General features: G+C 36.2%; 1 protein-coding gene across 1 annotated transcript in view; it reads left to right on the top strand.

Moving 5' to 3' along the window:
* Positions 1–18,093, top strand: part of LOC137389635 (microsomal triglyceride transfer protein large subunit-like) — a 38,723-nt gene extending 20,630 nt beyond the window's left edge. Inside the window, exons 11-27 of the mRNA XM_068075697.1 lie at positions 124–191; positions 4,114–4,258; positions 5,307–5,423; positions 7,138–7,277; positions 7,561–7,649; positions 8,373–8,446; positions 8,544–8,698; positions 8,974–9,136; positions 9,945–10,055; positions 10,328–10,543; positions 11,563–11,777; positions 11,862–11,959; positions 14,236–14,357; positions 15,287–15,487; positions 15,955–16,109; positions 16,588–16,761; positions 17,780–18,093. Coding sequence (XP_067931798.1) covers positions 124–191; positions 4,114–4,258; positions 5,307–5,423; positions 7,138–7,277; positions 7,561–7,649; positions 8,373–8,446; positions 8,544–8,698; positions 8,974–9,136; positions 9,945–10,055; positions 10,328–10,543; positions 11,563–11,777; positions 11,862–11,959; positions 14,236–14,357; positions 15,287–15,487; positions 15,955–16,109; positions 16,588–16,761; positions 17,780–17,924 — 2,388 coding nt within the window. The 3' untranslated portion in view covers positions 17,925–18,093. The remainder of the gene's footprint in view (positions 1–123; positions 192–4,113; positions 4,259–5,306; positions 5,424–7,137; positions 7,278–7,560; positions 7,650–8,372; positions 8,447–8,543; positions 8,699–8,973; positions 9,137–9,944; positions 10,056–10,327; positions 10,544–11,562; positions 11,778–11,861; positions 11,960–14,235; positions 14,358–15,286; positions 15,488–15,954; positions 16,110–16,587; positions 16,762–17,779) is intronic.
* The last annotated feature ends 258 nt before the right edge of the window (positions 18,094–18,351 follow it).

Below are 18,351 nucleotides of genomic sequence, written 5' to 3'. Positions count from 1 at the left end.
TTATGATTCTTGCATTATATAACTTTGAAAAAAAAGTTTTATATGAAATTACTGCCAATAAAGTAATGAAAAAAGAAATGAAGTGCTATGTCTATATTTGGATTTGTCTGCTCTTGTTTGCAGGTGGTTAAAAGCACTTTACACAGCGTGTCAAGAAGTGGTGTGAATTCCGATTTCAAAGAACTTAGAAAGTAGGTGAAGCATTTCCACGCCTTGTTAGTCTTAGTTTAGTTCTTAGCCTTAGTTCTTAGCCTTAGTTCTTAGCCTTAGTTAAGATTATTTCACTTGCTTGTTTATTTTTTGATTTAATGCAGCCTTCTTTGACCTTAGCCTTTGGCAATACAGCATAGCCTTAGACTACTTGTGTTAGAAATAGATGTAAAAAAGCAGGACGAATCTTTCATACCTGACACAAGAGGAAGCTTTTTACTATAATATAAGCCATATGTATTTGTCCATTTGAAGCCATGGGTGAATGTTCAGAAAAGAATGCAACACACAAGAGTCAAACTCCGATATTTGGCTTCACAGCCAGATGCACGACACACTGCATCACTCAGCCACCTCACTTCATTTTGCAAAAGCTGTGAACAAAGCTATTACACCGCAATATCTCGCACACCAGACTGCCAGGGTATTAGTAATAATAAGGTTTCACCCAGTAGTCATAGTATATAGGGAAAAGAGTGTCAGCCATTTTGGTTCTGATTTTTGTGTCAAAGTTTTAACCCTTTGAACCCTGTCTGTCCTTGTCAATGTGTGTCAGTAACTGGGGGCAATTTGTCCAGTAATCCAAAGTTTTTAAACTTTCATTAAATATATCTAAATGTACTCGTAATACAATGATATTTGGTAAAGCGCTATGAAAAATGTTTTGCAACCCACAGTGAATGTCACTATGCAGGCTAAAACCTTAAAAATTCATGCGATTTTAAAAACCCGTAAAAATATTTACAGTAGCATCATATTCATTGAGCACACATTTATTATCATTTCATGACTCAAATTTGGCTGGAAAATTATAGTTAGCGTCATATAATTCTTCATTTGCATCAAAATCATCCATGACCTACCAGAAAATGAGTTGTATCAATTATTTCGCGATACCATTTTAATAAAAATTGTTATCATGATGAAGGAAGTAGTTAAAGATATCTGAAAATGGTCAAAAATGGAAGTGAAATTTTTGACTTAATGCACTGTGCAAGAATGAATTTGATTGGTTTACGCTGTTGCTTTGAAACTGCCATTGTAAACAGAACCACATGAATGTCGCTATTTTGGCTGTCAGGGTTGCTGACACACCCTAAGCAATGCTGGAATACCAGCCATTAGGGTTCAAGAGACTAAAGCTCGGCATTGTTGGTGCACACCAAAGATTCATGGGCTGCTTGATGAGGAAATGTGGGAATGAGTAAAACCTTAACGCAATCAGTGATAAATCAGCCTTGACTTGTCGTACTTGCATATCACTTGAGTCTAGGAAACAAGCCATATTACAAAATGCCACGTGTTCAGCCACAAAGGTTGGTTCTAATGTAAGAATGATGCAATGATCAGCTATATTTGATAGCGGAGTCAAAACTTGTTGATTGAGCTGAGGTATTTTGACATCAGTTAGTTTTATCCATTGCCTCTAGAAGGATTTCACCGCTTTATTATGACGACTCAATGAGTTGGCATCTGTACATTCAATGAATAAATTTATACAGAGTAGATGGGCTTATAATGTAAATTCCACTTGACCTACATAATATATGTAAAGTTTTTGATTCGTATGAACTAGGAAATTCCGTGTTACGTAAAACATCAAGTCAGTGCAAGTTCTGAAATTTGATTTGAATAACGAGAGTCGTGTAGTTAGTCTTATAAATAACGTTTTAATTTTGTCAAACTTCGGAGAGAAAACAAGGTATGGGGTATCTTTGATATACATACTAGTACCCTCACAGTCCAGTGTGTCATGAGAGATTGTCAGGTTTGTCGATACAGCAAAAAGAATAAGTAGCTGCACAAGTATTCAGTAATACTTAAAGATGGTAGATTGATGCAGGTGTTAGTCAGTCTACCAATCTTAATGCCATTATATAAAGTATCATCAACATCAATCATTTTATCCTAATTTCTAACCCTGACTCCAGACAGACAGACAGACACCATTCTTATGATAGTAAATAAATACTTTTATTTTACTTTATTTTGGACATATATTACAATATTTTTTCTTCTCGCCATCTTTCCCTAATGTCTAGAAAAAAGTGTAAAATAATTGACATAAATTGACATTACAAAATAGCTTACGCTCCCCTTAACTTAATGTAAAATTACTGTAATCAGGAACACTTAACCAAGTGTAAGTGATAAGGAAAAGAGGAAAGATGTTGATACAAACCAATAATACCAGTTACTGTATGATTTTTAAATTCAAGTTGTTTAGTATTTCCTTTTTTAACAGCCAAAGGAGTGAGTTTGAAATGATCTTGGAACAAATTAGTTAATTTGCATGTACGTATACATGTACATGTACATGTGCTTCTCGTTTCATACAACATGAAATCCCTATAATGTTAACATTTTTGCAACCGATTATTTACGTTTTAGAATGGCCTATTGTAACTCGTATGTTAAGTATTCTAATGAACTCTGTACAAGTACTCTATGGTAACATAAGAAAACTACTCAAACAATACTCTCACCATTTATGTGCTGTTATATAGATGTTGGGAGCTGCGGAATGTTTGTCATATTTTCATCCAAGGAATTAGTCCAACTTAACTCTATTAAAGTTTTATTTGGCTAGCCATAGTTTACCTGACATGTCTGTCTACTAAATTGCTTGCTACTCATGATCACCTCGTCAAAGCTATTCGGTTACCCACGTTATAGAAGCAGTTCAGACTCATTGATGATAAATGACGTTCCATGGTAAGATATAATATTTTAAAAGTTTCTTGGCCCCATTAATTTAGTTTTAATATAACACTGATTGTAGCAGTTAATTTATTTTTCATGTTTATTTAAAGATTGGTAAACAATTGACTTGTTAAGCCAAATTCCTACATAAAGCTACAGTAATACGGGGCATCCCTAAGTTACGATTACCTTGTTATACGATTCTTTTGCCTTAAGACAAAATAACAAAATAATGCCAAATTGGAATAACAAATATGCCGACATGCTATTTGTCAAAACCTCTCACACAACGCAGGAAAGAGACGCAAAGCACGATCTCTCCCAGTTTGGCATTGTTTGCTATTAGTTATTGTGAAAATTAAATCGGAAACATATAGGTGATGAAATTTTAAAGGGTTTGCATTAGATATTTGCTATGGGTTTCTATACCCCTCAGTACAAAATTTTCGCCTTGCAATACCAACACTGGAACTAATAACAATCATATGGCAAGGGTCCTCGTAGTGCTTTTTTATATATTATGGTGTTGTTAACTCCTCCCTTCAACACTTATATTTGACCATAATTATCTGTAGAGTCTCTTGCAGTTCAGGCAGGTGCAGTACTACAGACAGTTAGAGACCAGTTTATTATAATCCACGCAACCACATGAACCTTGCTTTTTAGCTGTTGTGCACTTTATGGTACATTTGGGTTTCAAATGACAAGCTCATAAATTGTGAGTTATCTTCTCTATGTTACTTTTAACCAAAAAGCGATCACATTGACACCACTCTATTGACTAAAGGAACACCTTTGAATGAATATAATAACAACATTTTGAGCATTTACAACAAATGTTGTTTTATGATAAGCGATCGGTTATCATCCCGTACAAAGGTTAGTTATTAATGAAGATCTCAGGCTATGTTTCCTAATGGTGAGTCAGAGAAACCCAAATGTACAAATATAATGATTGTGTACCCTTCATTACAATTATTTCCTTGATTATTTTACAACTGTGATGGGAGTCGGGTGCTATACACAGACCTCGCCCATAAAAGAAACTCAAATGCACTGTTAGTTTCGGTTTCACAAAAGCCAAGGCATACGTAAAACATGGGCTAGTGTATTCAAATAGCTTTGTTTCCTTTGGTAGAAGTGTGTCAATTAGAAATGTTGATAAACTTTGAAGTTATCTCCCTTGATTCATTGTTCCAGATACCCCGTGTTCTTTCACTGGTCTGGAGATGGTAAAATAGGCAGAGTCTACCTGCCCATGGATGAGTCGACCATAGCAGCCAATATCAAGAAGGGAATTATCAGCATGCTGCAGCTGCAGACAGTCGATGGCGAACGAACTGAGGTTTTTGTTCTCTAGTTTGTTACATTTAGTTTGGGCGCTCAGGTCTTCATAACTATGAAGGGTCTAGGATTTTTCATCTAAAAACCTGTTATATGCAAGTTTGTACAAAAGGTTTGTACGCAAGTCTAAAATAGATCGTATGAAATACGGAAAAATAAATATGCAAATAGGTTAAAATACTTTCATAAAAAGATGTTCCATAGATTTAACTCTAACCTCCTGTTACAAACCTAGTATCAGGATTGTATAAAATTAAATTTTTTAATTTCCTTTATTACTTTGCTGTAATTTTCTGACCCTTTTTCATTCATGTCACTTTTAATGTAACTACAATCTCTGAGGCACAAAAAATGTGATTATTGTTATACATTTTACATGTTCAAATAAGTTGAGCAAAGAGCAAATAAAATCACTCTTGAAGACACTTTCCACAGCGATGATAAAAAATTGAGCTCACACACACTTACATTTTCATGCATAAATAGCCTGGGCTCAGGTTCACAGAATTATGTCCATATGCATATAAAGAGGGCTGAGAGTATTCTGCATGCGCCAACACATCAACAAGGCGGGCTATTCATCTCTGTAATACAACTACATGAAAATCAAACCTCATCTTTGAGGCCTTTCTTCAGCAAGTTACGCTGTTGTTAGTGCCTCTGCGTTTGCCGATCGATTGTGTTTGGCTGAAAAAATGTACCGCTGTAATAGTGATGTTTGTCTTGCCTTCTGGTTTAACCAAGTAGTTGCTGTATTGTAACGCTTCTTTTGATCTGAACTGTGAAACTGGCATTCGCCGTTGTCTCCCCTGCCCTGCGACTGTCAAATTATTTCGCATAGTTTGGCATGGCTCAGGTATGTTATGTCATTATAAGTTAGATTATTGTTTTACAAATAAAAACAGCTCAATTTTCAAGAGTCTTTGGTAAAGAAAATTTTTGCAGAGCAGAAGTTAGTTTAAAAATTTATTATAAGAAAGTATGGCTGTTTATGCTGTTGTAGAGAGCAGCTTATGAGGTTATGATGTTGAATTGCTACCTTGTTGTAGGTTGATGCCTCTGGGGAGTGCTATGTGGAATATCAGATAATTGGCAACAAGGTTACTAAAAAGAAGTCCAATTGCAAAAATCTGGAAAAGTCTGGACAGTATTCCCCAGCCAACAAGGTAACACGAGTAGATAAATCTTCATTAGTTTTCAGATAATCTTCCAATGCAATGAAATTAAAAGTGATTGTCGCTACCTCATCATAGAATCTTTTGTTGTAACCAATCAGAACGTGAGCTCAAGAAAAGGCTAAAAAAGTTAAGATATTAGTTGCAAAATTAGTTTGCAATATTTAGAGCAAGCATTGGACAACCTGGCATGTTGACAGAACCAATAATGTAATAATTTAAGCGGTGTTAGACGACAGGTAGTGTAATGGTTATATTGGCAGAGTTCCTTTCTTTGTATAATTACATCTATAGAAATAACTCTGATAGGAACTGAGAATTATTTCACCTCTTTTTTATTAAATTATTAACTATTATTATTTTTGAACTCAGAATATTTAATAAACCACTGTGATGTTAGTTAGTTGTAAATCAAAGCACTTGGTATGGACTATTCAACATTGCTCTCAACTCATCATGTAAACTTCAATAAAATTGTGTTTCTAATTATTTATGTTTCTAATTCATTTATTTATAATGTATTTTATAATTTATTGATCACTGCAACACCTTCATTGCGCGTCTATGATCTGCCCAAATGCATGATATAGTAACTCTATGCTGCATTTCTATTTTAAAGATACGCTATGTACTCAAGTAACTTTTGTGATAGATTTACGCAGATTGTGCGTGGAACTATACGTTAATTGAGAGTTTTTATCTCTTGCCACAGCTAACAGCTTGTCATTTAGCAATGACTGAAGATTAATCCATAAAACCAGGTTAACTCTTTGAAACTCAATTACTGTGTATATCATCTCTACTTATATCATGTTAAATTTGTTAACTTAGTAGCGTAACTATTATTCATGTGTGGTTTATGTAGCCTGTCTTGACAAGCTGTTGTTATTGCGTAGTTGTCCCCCCGTCGAGCGGCGAGCAACAACAGCTTGTCACAAGACGTACTGCACCTGATGCATCAGCTGCACTTATAAGGAGTTGTTCTCTTCCGTCTACGCGGCTGGGCCGCGATGTTATGTCGGTCGCTCCATTGGTAATCATAACAGATTTCCCCAAAAATTTCTGTAGAAAAAAACAAGATTACAACGTTTAACCAAAGACCAGTTTCTGCGATAAACTTTAGTAGAACTTAAGAATAAAATAAACTCAAAATAAAATCCATAAGAACAAATAAAACTGACTGATACAAAAATAGAAATAAAACTGACTGAGCGCACAAATAACGACATGTTTAGTCGCTGTTGTTGCCTAAGTTCTCAAATTCTAATAAAGTTTACTGGAGAGAGGGGTCGCCAGTTAAACGTTCTTATTTTAATTTTTCTACATAAATTTTTGCGTGAAATCCGTTATGATTACCAATGGAGCGACCTGAATAACATCGCAGCCAAGCCGCATAGACGGAAGAGAACAACTCCCTATAAGTGCAGCTGATGCATCAGGTGCAGTACGTCTTGTGACAAGCTGTTGTTGCTCGCCGCTCGACGGGGGGACAACTACGCAAAAACAACAGCTTGTCAAGACAGGCTAGGTTTATGGGACTGCCTATCATAATCATCATCTCTGGTGAACAGCTAATAAATCATCCTTGATAGTTTGACCGTTGAATAATCGTGATTTGGACAAAAAAACTGAAAGTTATATTAGAGCGACTTTTTTTTAAGTTATGCACTCAGGTATTTACTTGTTTCTCTGTTCTATACTTTAGGCGTTTGACTCGAGCCAGCTAAGCATCACTAGTACAACATTTGAGTTCGCTAATGATATTATTACTTATGCTGAGGCTGTTGATAAGCAGGTCGTATTTCTTAATGGAGATCGAGCGGTCGACATGGTCGCCAAGGCAAGGTGAGTTTCACAAAAACCTTACTATAAAATCTTTGACACAATGTTATAATGTGTATTACAGTAGCTTGAAGGTCAATTTAGTAGTGACCGTGCTTTATTGTTTTTGCTCTTGCTGTCCTTACTCACCAACAACGCTAGGATTGTCCGCATCAGCATTCTTCTCGGCTTATTTTAACGAGACACCTAAGCGTTAGATTTATTAATACCAAAATCCTAATACTCTACGTAGGAATAGTTGAATATTTAATATTTTTTTCAAATTTCAAGTTGCATTCCTTTGCAGGCAGGTGCTAAAGCTTGGAGATGTGACGAAGGGAGCCACAACAGTACAGGCCGGAGGCGTAGAAGAGGCTGTGGAGGCCGTGGATCCGGGTAAATGATAGCCTCTGCAGCAATTAAGTATTGGAGACAAACCAAGTCATCATTGCAGATATAGAGTATTAATATAGATTATAGATATAGACTATAGACATGAACTATAGATATGGATTTAAATTACACATATAGATTATTGATATATATTATGGATATAGAATTTATACAGATTATAGATATAGATTATGTAGATTTAGATTATGTATGTATAGATTATGTAGATACATATTATATAGATATCGTTTATAGATGCAAATTGTAGATGTATAGATTATACATACATGTATATAGATTATAGGTTGTAGATATCGATTGCATATGTAAATTATATCTATATTTATATAAATTATAGATGAAAGAATTGTTATTTGCTGCCATTGAAGTTATATAAAAGTGTATGACTTCTGTGTGCGTTCATCTGGGCACAATGCTAATGCCAGAAGACAAGCAATATTTCCTGAAATACAAAAATGAAGCTCAAATAAAAACTATAAAACTAAAAATAATATTGGAGAGGTCAAGGTTGGTTGTTAGATGAAAACCTCATACTTTTAAGGATCATAAACACTAGGTGACCTCACAGATCTAAGCATATATTTAAGAATGTCAGAAATAAGTACTATATATAACTAATAAAATATTAAATTATTATTAAATTATAAATAATAATAAATATATAAATGAATATATAGCTAGCAGCTTTGCCTTTCTCTTTAGAAGCTGAATATGATCTTATTGGAATGCTACTTGGGACGGATGTTGACTCAGCAACCTGCTTGTTGGACTGTGTCTCTGTAAGTAAAATCCTACCTGCATGAGGAATATCCAGTGTGGTGAAGCTATATTTCAATTGACTTGAAATCTACAAGAGTTGTCTTATTTTTCTTGCAGCTGAGCGATGCAATAAAAGAGCTACAGGAAGACTTGCAGGTTACTAAAGTAGCAAAACTTGAATCACCAAAAGCATTCCTCAAGCTTATCCCAATAGTTCGACAGTCAAGCAAGGACAACATAAAGCAAGCTCTGGCTGACAACAAAAACATTGTGTATGTCCAGCATTAGTACCTCCTACCACTTGTCAGCTCTCCCTTCAATAGATTTAGCATAATGTATAACATTACCTTTAAGGGTGGTTGCATCTTAGTAAATACTAGTAAAGTTCTTATTTATTAAGAATGAAAGTCAGCTATTTGGGGGCTAGTATTTACCTCCTAGTGAGTATCTACCTCTCATAGTAGATACTCACTTTGCCCTCTGAAATACAAAACATTTTCATGCAGGAGTTAATCTTTGCAAATCTTGTCATATGATATATTTACAGACTACAGCTGTTGGATGTAGTAGCCGCTGCCCAGACAGACTCTGCTGTCTATGCAGCTATGGAGTATTTGGAAGGTGAGACCGACTATAGAGTTGCTGAGAGATTCATCATGGCTTCCAGTTTTGCCTCCCACCCCAGAGAAAGTCTTCTCAAAGCATTGCTGGTAAGATGGTGTCATCATTTGACTAACAAAATGGTGTTTCACTTCCTGTGCAGATGATTTGCTTGTTAGTGCTGCTAGTAGTCAACTCACTGTTCTACTAAACCGCTGCTGCCGGTCTCTCAGGTCATCCTTTCCAGAGTTGCATGCAGTTGCTATCGTAAATTATAAAACTACACCTCAATTTACACTACAATTTACACATCTACACCACGTTTTATTTTAAACTATATTCCTTCTTTCTTTGTTACAGTTAAACAAAGAAGTTATATATGCTTGAAGAAAAGTATTATTGTTTTTGTTTTATTAGAAGCGAGTACCTGTTTGAAATTGTCATAATTGTTTCTTCTTCAAGTCAGAAAACCAGTCATAACTAGTTGCTAAAATTTCCAAATATTATAGAAACACATTATTTGAAATTTTTATGTTATGAAGAATTTAACGATATATAGTTCAGTTTAATTCTATAAGTTTACCTTGTTAAATCTATGTAAGAAAGAAGGCAGCAACGGGTTTTCAAAAGCATTGACACTGGTTCAACATGTTGCTGTTTGAACAGAATTCTCACGTCTCAGGCTAACTCTGCTGCTGGTGATGAAAAGACCTTTGCACCTTTAACATATAGTGCAACAGAGTAAATATAGAGGGGACCTTCGAAAATTATTAAATTTAAATAATTGGCAAATATACCACCCTGGTGATGCTTTGCTTCATTTTAAGTGTTGTGAAAAAAACGTCAGTAAATCTCTGGTTTAGTTAGGAACCAAGGCTCTCAGAGCGAGTGAGGCTGCATGCTGTTTCTTATATTTAGGGTCTGTTCAGAGAGAAGACTTCCAGCCCAGAGTTGCATCAATCTATTGCACTAGCCTTAGGAGCTGTAACGCGGTCTTACTGCAAAGTGGGCGAGCAATGCTCTTCTCAGGTAGGTTTCCCAAGTCTATCCTTTTAGCCTGAGCTCAAGAATATTAGTCGCCTTTTTTATTTGGCATCCAGCATAGGTTTGAGATAAATAGTATGTTTCATGTTACCATGTTTGTACTTGAGCCATCAAAATTATTTCTTGTCCTTTATAGCTGCTTTTTCAATTTTTGGGCTTCTGCAATTCACTTGCTATCATTGCATTATGGGAATCTTTAGAGATTTCTACTATGTGACTTCATTAGCTAGAGTTTAAAATGTAGCCATCTGTTGCAGGTTGTACAGGATATCGAGAAGACTCTCATCTCATCCCTTAATGAAGCAAAGGATTCAAGTGATTCACTCAAAGTAGTGAGGGCCATGCGGAATGCTCGACTTCACGGTACAACCAAGTCGCTCATAAAGCTAGTTAAAACAGCTAATGACAGTGCTGTCGTATCTGCTGCTGTGCAGGCATTGGCAGCACTCACCGAGGACTCTACTTCTGTCGAGGCAAGTTTTCTGTTTAAAATTTCTAAACACTTATGAGAGATGAATTAGTAGGGATCACATATAAAACGTATCAGCTCTCAAAAAAGCCAAGTAGTACTTGAGACAAGTAGTAACTTAGTAACATGACTAAAGAATGCACTGGGCAGCAGCCAAAACAAATTTACTTGCAAAAACTACCACAGCACTTTCTAAAAACACGCTGCAGACTGGTTAGAGACAGTTTAGACATGGCCATGTCTAGTATCTAAGCTGTTTTGAGCAAGTCGTAAAGTCAACAGCACAATGTGTAGTTACTGGATAGAGAAAATAGTATTCGTTGTGGCCAATGATGCTTTTGATTAGACATGTGGGATTTATTGACAAACACAGATTTATTGACAGACACACCGCCTGATCTGTTTCTCAACTTTATGAAAATTCTAGGTGAATGCCTGGCGTTGCATGAGTGATAACAAATGTTTTGCGCAGAAATTCTATTTTTAATCAGCATATACAACATCTACCATTCTACATTTTTGAAGGAAGGTGTCTGTTTATTTCTGTTTACTGTGTTTATTTCTGTGTAATTCATTTCATATCGACTGCAGTGCCTACCACAGATCTATACTGATTGCGATATTCTTGTTGGCTACATGAGTTTAAGAATTTTTTCGTACATTTAAATTTAGGAAATACATAAGTGTCTCATAAATCACATACACACAAACTAAATGAGAAAAACACACATGTTCAATAAAAAAGTAGGTAGAATTTATTAAATTGTCAGCCCATAAATGGCATCATAAAATGAGTAGATTTTCTTGGTGTCACACCTGATTTTAATATTAAATTCTATGAGTCAGAGTGAAAAGGTGAGTTGCCTCTCCATTGTCACAATATTATAAATTGTTATTAACTCGCCTCTGCTCATGTCGTGTGTCTACTCAAACTTGGGGTTTGAAAAATTTTTTCCATAAGATATCAATTTTTTTCGCACTTTCCAATAACAATATGCTCTCTATAACTAACACGTACTGCAGGTACTAGACACAATGAGCCGTATATACCATCAGAGTGACCGCCTTTATGACAGCAGTATCCGATCGGCAGCGCTTGCTGTTCTACTCTCAGTTAGACCATCCGTCCAGGAAATACGTAATGTTATGCTCTCTACTGTTAATCAGACAGACAAGCACCTGTCGACATATGTCCAAGGTGCTATGAAAGACCTTGCTAAACAGCAGCCGTCGTTCAGGTAAGTCACACTCACCTCTCAACTGTCTTCATTTCCATGATTTACCCCTGTTTACTGTGAGAAACTGTGGTTGGTTTATTTTAGTACAAAGTTCATGGAGGCTTTGAATGACACGAGAATCAGGAACTATTATAGCCTTAGTCCAGGAGGAAAGGCAAATGCGCTGACTAGTCTCCTTGGCAGTGAGTATTCATGTTTGAGTGCAGCGTGTGCAGCACAGCTTCGCAGATGTTTACAGCTTTGAATTCATCTCTGATGTAAAAAGGTAGTTTTGTCATTTCATTTGCTGCACAGGGATTTTAAGCCATATCGATTGCTAGACTCTGGCGGTAATCTTGCACAGCAAAACACTTGCGACACTAGGCTCGGTGGCTTCCGTTCACATAAAGCTGCATCGCTAATAATGGCATAAAAATTTTTGCTCACCATGCCATTTTAATAATGCTGTCCTTCACCTGTACAGTGCATTTCGGGAAGGTTTTGCCTGCGGCTCTTCGCAAAAATTTACACAGCACTAAACTCCTGCCTTACCGCCGGCAACTACCGGCGGTCCCCGGCGGTAGCCGGCGCGTAGGTTACTATTTCACCGCTAATAGCCTGCGGTGCTGTCGCCAATGCTTTGTGGCGTATATGGGAACCAGGCTTAAGTGAATCCGTTACTGTAAAGTTAAATGGTTTAAAATTTTACATTTTCTATTTTAAACCTTTGAACACTGGCCGTTCTTGTCAATGCGTGTCTGTAAGCCTGGGCAATTTGTCCAGCGTTACGAAGTTTTTAAACGTTTATTAAATATAGCCAAACGTGCTCATAATACAATGATATTTGGTAAAACACTTGTAAAATAGTTGGGCAACCCACAGAAAATCTCATCAAACAGATAAAAACAGTATTTTATATTATTTGGGCTAAGACTGTAAAGGCTAAGACTGTAAAGGTTCGTACGATTTAAAAAACTCGTAAAAAACATTTAAATTAGTGTCATATCCATTGAGCATGTTAATCATCATTACAATGACTCTAAATATACTGGAAAATTATAGTTAGTATCATAAAATTGTTCATTTGCATTACAACCGTTTATAACCCACCAATGAACGAGTCGTATCGACTTTTTTGCAATATAATTCTAATTAATTTTCTTATTATAACAAAGGATGTACATCGAATTATTTGAAAACTGTTAAAAATGGAAGTAAAATTTCTGGTCTAACATAATCTGCAAGAACTAATTTGATCGGTTTACGCTGTTACTTAGAAACAGGCCATGAAGTGAAACATGAACTTTTCATTACTGTTATACTCGATTACACATTGTGCCATAAAAGTACTCACTCACCACCTATATACTCTGTTCAACTGTCAGATTTAATTCGTTTTAAATATGTCAAAATTAGAAGTTGTCTGGTTGCTAAGTAAGCAGCTCCACTTCAACCATCTATTAGCATTACATTAGTTTAGTGCTAAATATTGTCTATTTGGAAAAAGTTTTGCAAGTTTCCTTCAAACATATTATCAATGCTAGCCTGGTTGTTGACCTATATGAGGCTCTGTCTCATCACTAATAGCAAATACATTATGATGAGTTTAGAGGTCATCAAGCAAGGGCGCTGCAGGGTCAAGAGTGCTGCATATAATGTAGGTGCACACTTTTTATTGGCAATTTTATTTATCTTCCGAACTAGTTTTTCTTTCAAAAAAATTGACACGATTATCTAATCTTGTTTGGCTATCTTTGATTGAACACAGGCTATGCCTGTCTTTATTAATATACTCTTAATCACAGGCTCACTGATTCATGAGTATGTACTACTGTTGGGAAAAGAGATGATAACTCTTTATGTGAATACCCGTGTCTGTTAGAACTCATAAGATTTTTTCAAGTATTTACACAAGTTTGATGAAAACAACCAAAATTCAACTAAGACTAAACTGCATGTTCCTTTGTTGACTCGAGCGCATATCCTAAGTTCCTAAGAGGTGGCGCCTGAGGATCCCTTGAAATGAATCATGGCAGATTAAATATAAATGTACAGCTGCGCAGGTTGATAAAACAAATTGACAGGCAGAATTAAAAAATCGAATTGAAATCTTTAAAACTTGAGGAAATTATGTGTGAGAGCAAAGCGTCCACAGTTATACCAGTAGTAACACACTTGGACTAAACAGAATAAAATAAGGAATGGAGAGGTAATAATATATCAATTGCTTTACTTTAGAGGTCTTGGCATCTGCCTGCACAACAATAAACAGAACAAACTCCTCATATTATACTGTTTTATGTATAGTGTTTTCCTATTGGTTTAATTGTGAATGCTTTGGTTTCAAACCTCATTTCCTTAAATTCAAAGGAACTCAACTTTTTTTCCTAGTGATGCCTTTCACTATGAGGCATATTCTACAGTTTCATGGGTAACAAATGTAGAAAATTAGCCTGTAGCTTCGTGTCTATTGCTGCAGAGTCGGAGTACACAGACGTGTCCTACAGGCTGTTTATGCAGAATGCTCAGACAGGTATAATGAAAAAGAGCGGAATGCAGGTGAATCTACAGGCTGGGGTCCTCAAGCAGCCCCTCATACTGGTAAGAACTCAGTGTTCAGTTTTAGGGCGCACTTGTTTCTGTTGAAGCTGCAAATTAGTGCTGCACTTTTTTGTTCTTTGTAAAAAAATTTAAATTTGCTCCATAGATACAGGGAATTGGCGAGGTCAGGTCAGGCTATGTGAACCTGCTGCCGGTGATACATGCAATTTGGTACCGTACCACTGGGTTGTGTGTTGAGCTGACAGTGAATAAACTGTCAACCCCCATATAAATGGGGAGGGTGAACTGGACCCCCTTACAAAGAAAAAAATAACATCTGTAAAAGCCCTGCGCTATTCTAGTGATGCACTGACGCAGCATCTATAGGGCGAGGATAAACAAACTTATCTATTGGCCAGTCACTGCAACAGAATGGAAATGCATGTCTTGACCTATTTTTCTTCGCTGGATACCATTTATTTTCTATCGAGGAGTGAAGCTGGTCCAGAGAAAGCCAGAAATCCCTTCAACATTCTCATGCAGCTATATGGAACAACCACCATAGACAAACAACGATAGACATACAACGATAGACATACAACCATAGACATACAACCATAGACAAACAACCATAGATAAACAACTATAGACAAACAACCATAAATAAACAACCATAGATAAACAACCATAGACAAACAACCATAGACAAACAACCATAGACAAACAACCATAGACAAACAACCATAGACATACAACCATAGACATACAACTATAAACATACAACCATAGACATACAACCATAGACATACAACCATAGACATACAGCCATAGACATACTGTACAACCACAGACATACATCAATAGACATACAACCATAGACATACAACCATAGACATACAACCATAGATTATCTTAGTCTGAGAGAGAACATTTTTAACCACCTCGGTGCTGTCGAAATCTCATTGCTGATCTGTATTAACTTCTTGCAGTTCAGCATCTATGCTCAGGGAATGGAGTCTTTTGTGGACTCTAGCGCAGTTCCTAAAGGAATGGAGCCAGAAGATCCATCAGCCGGGCTCTCACTAGACCTCCTCGACGTCTTGCTGAGACCTGTGGAATTTTTCAGGGGTCAGGCTGCACTCATGTCTGCAGTGTGGAATGCTCCCTCACAACCTGTCACAGCTCTAGCTGTGAGTTTAATATTATCCATTCTCTATAGCACCTGCTTACATTGTCACTACATTATTCTTTAGTAAATAAGGTTAGGAATTGTCCTACCCTCTGCAAAGTTGCTTACCATGTTTTTGGAACGAAAATAACAACTGTATTCAGAATAACTTCTGCACATCACATCTCACTTATTACAAAGAATTATCGAAACTTTATCTGCAACTTTTTCCATTTTCGGTCGATTTAATTACTAGGCTGCAAAACATCACATCTCTGTAGAATATTCCCTAAGTTATGCCATTGCTTTCTTATTTAATACATGGAATGATAGTAGTTGTTCTGAAAGCATCTTCTACCTAGAAGCTGCTTAATAAGATTGGCTCAGTGCACACTCTCAGTTTCTCATACACTTCTGTATGGTTAGTTAATCTTTTGTCAGAACTTGGCTGATAGCCGGCTATGCAATTTTTACCTGTTGCACTTACAGATGAATGTTATTACGCAAGACAAAAGTCAAACTATATATCTTCAAAATGGGGTGGTTCTTCAGCACAACCTTCTCGGTGCTGCTTCCATAGAGATCTCTGGCTTCATTAGCATTAGCCTTTGGAACCAAGATGCCCATTCCGTCCTTAAAAACAGGTAAATGAGATTATTTGCTACTCGTAACATTCATTACCACAATATGAGATGGTTAACAATGGTTAACAATGGTTAATCATTGTTAACCATTGCTATATCAATTTTTATACCATTGCTAACAATTCTTAACAATGGTTAACCATTGTTAACAATAGTTATATCAATTGTTATACCATTGTTAACAATAGTTAACAATGGTTAACCATTGTTATATTAATTGTTATACCATTGTTATATTAATTTTTATACCATGGTTATATTAATTGTTATACCATTGTTAACAATGGTTAACAGCTGTTAACAATTGTTAACAATGGTTAACAATTTTTAACCATTTTTAACAATTATCAACCATTGTTAACATCAAACGCTCTGCATTGTTGAATAATGACCTGAAAACAAAGAGCGATGTTTATGTTTTCATATTGGCGTTTGTGGGGAAGTAATTCACATTCAAAATTTGTTTATCTGATTGCAGTGGTGCCACGGTTGTAACAGGAAATCTTGGTATAGCAAACAACAACTACTTGTCAGCAAGTGTCAATTTTGATCTCAGTGCTGCAGCATTCATAGATTTCATCACCGATGTTAATTTTTATGTAACTCCTCCCCAACTCTGCCTCAGGATGAGCTTAGACCCCTTTACAGTCAGGTATCTGTCACACCATTTCTAAATTTAAAGGTTGACTTGCAACGAAATTCATATTACAGTTATTTGGTATCAAAAGTTTCACCATGCCTTACTCTGCTGTGTTGTAGGTGCAAAATATGTGGAAATGTGATTAAAAGCTCATAAAAGCTCAAAAACGAACAGTTAAACGCAGCCATCACGGGAACGCCGTAGTTTGGAATCAGTTTATTTCTCTGACATACTCAAACAATTTAGTTATTGTTTTGACATGTGATGTTATTACATGAATTGAAAGGCCAATAAAAGGCTCAGTATAAAACGCTTATGACAAATAATTCAAGGTTTCACCGAAAAGCCTGTATCAAATATAGATGCTCGCTACTTTACAGTTCTGTTTCGGCTTGGTCTAATCGTTTAGTTGTAATCTGATCATGTGATCCATACTTTCTGACGCATTTTCACCAAATATCACAGTTGACCAACAGGCTCCTCATATTTAGCGGATGATGATATGCACTCCTTCGAGCAAAGGTTAAAGAATTAAACAAAATTTTGCGGTGGGTTTTAAGATATCAGCGCTCAAAGTGACAGCATTGCAATAATAATGTAATAGAAGCGTAAGAACAATAGACATGGTTTTATCGAATGCGTGAAGTATATTTGTGAAACTATTTCGACGAATAAGGTTGCATGAAAGTGTAAACAGAAGCTATCTTTTTCAGCTACGTCCCATTTGAGCCGTTGTGGAAAGAGATTCTTATCTATGGCGGTTTCGGGATGGCTGCAATTAACTGTTCGTTTTGGAGCTTTTAAGAGCTTGTAATGACATTTCCACACACTTTGCACCTACAACACAGCAGAGTAATACATGGTGAATCTTTTGATACCAAATAACTAATGTGAATTTGTTACAAGTCAACCTTTAAGTTTGTTTTGTTCCGAATCGTGTACCAATCATATGTATGCTGTGTTAGCACGCCCTTATCTATCACAGACCAAGTTAATCTATCACAGACCAAGTTAATCCGCTCTATTTTAGACAAAATTGGAGAAAAATAGAAAAGGCTGTAGGCTTTTCTAAGAAAGCCACTTATACAATGAAGAGATCACTGCCAGTCTCCGGAGGGTCCTACCTGCTCAGCCCAGAGAACTCTAGAGAGTGTACAAAATTGCTTGAAAAGTAGTTAATCTAATTACTAACTTTTTAGTTTCATTTTGCTCAAACAACAAAAATCATGCAGAATGCAGCCATCCATTTTCTGTAGTGATGCGAGTGATTATTTGGTCTTTAGATTGACGGCTAGTTTTAATTATTTATATTGCAATAAAAGGAGACTCGGTGAGTGACAAGCAGTCGGTGTGGATCTTTAATGAAAGCTTGAAGTACTGTAATTCAGTTGCTTGGTAAATCCAACAATTCTGTCCTTATAACAACAGCCTCATAAGAAATAGTATAAAAAGTTGACTTATTCTTACTGAATAAGTTACTAGCAAGCGTGGGTGTGATGTAAGCAGTACTCGTGCCAGGATAATACATTTTGTCTCAAAATTAAAATCATATAGTTGACTGTAATGTCTAGTTGTAAAGAAGCCCTGTTGTACACCAGTCAA

The sequence above is a fragment of the Watersipora subatra genome, chromosome 3, assembly GCF_963576615.1.
Source record: "Watersipora subatra chromosome 3, tzWatSuba1.1, whole genome shotgun sequence".
Lineage (NCBI taxonomy): Eukaryota > Metazoa > Bryozoa > Gymnolaemata > Cheilostomatida > Watersiporidae > Watersipora > Watersipora subatra.
Note: the sequence above shows the minus strand (reverse complement) of the source record. Positions and strands in the feature narration are given on the sequence as shown.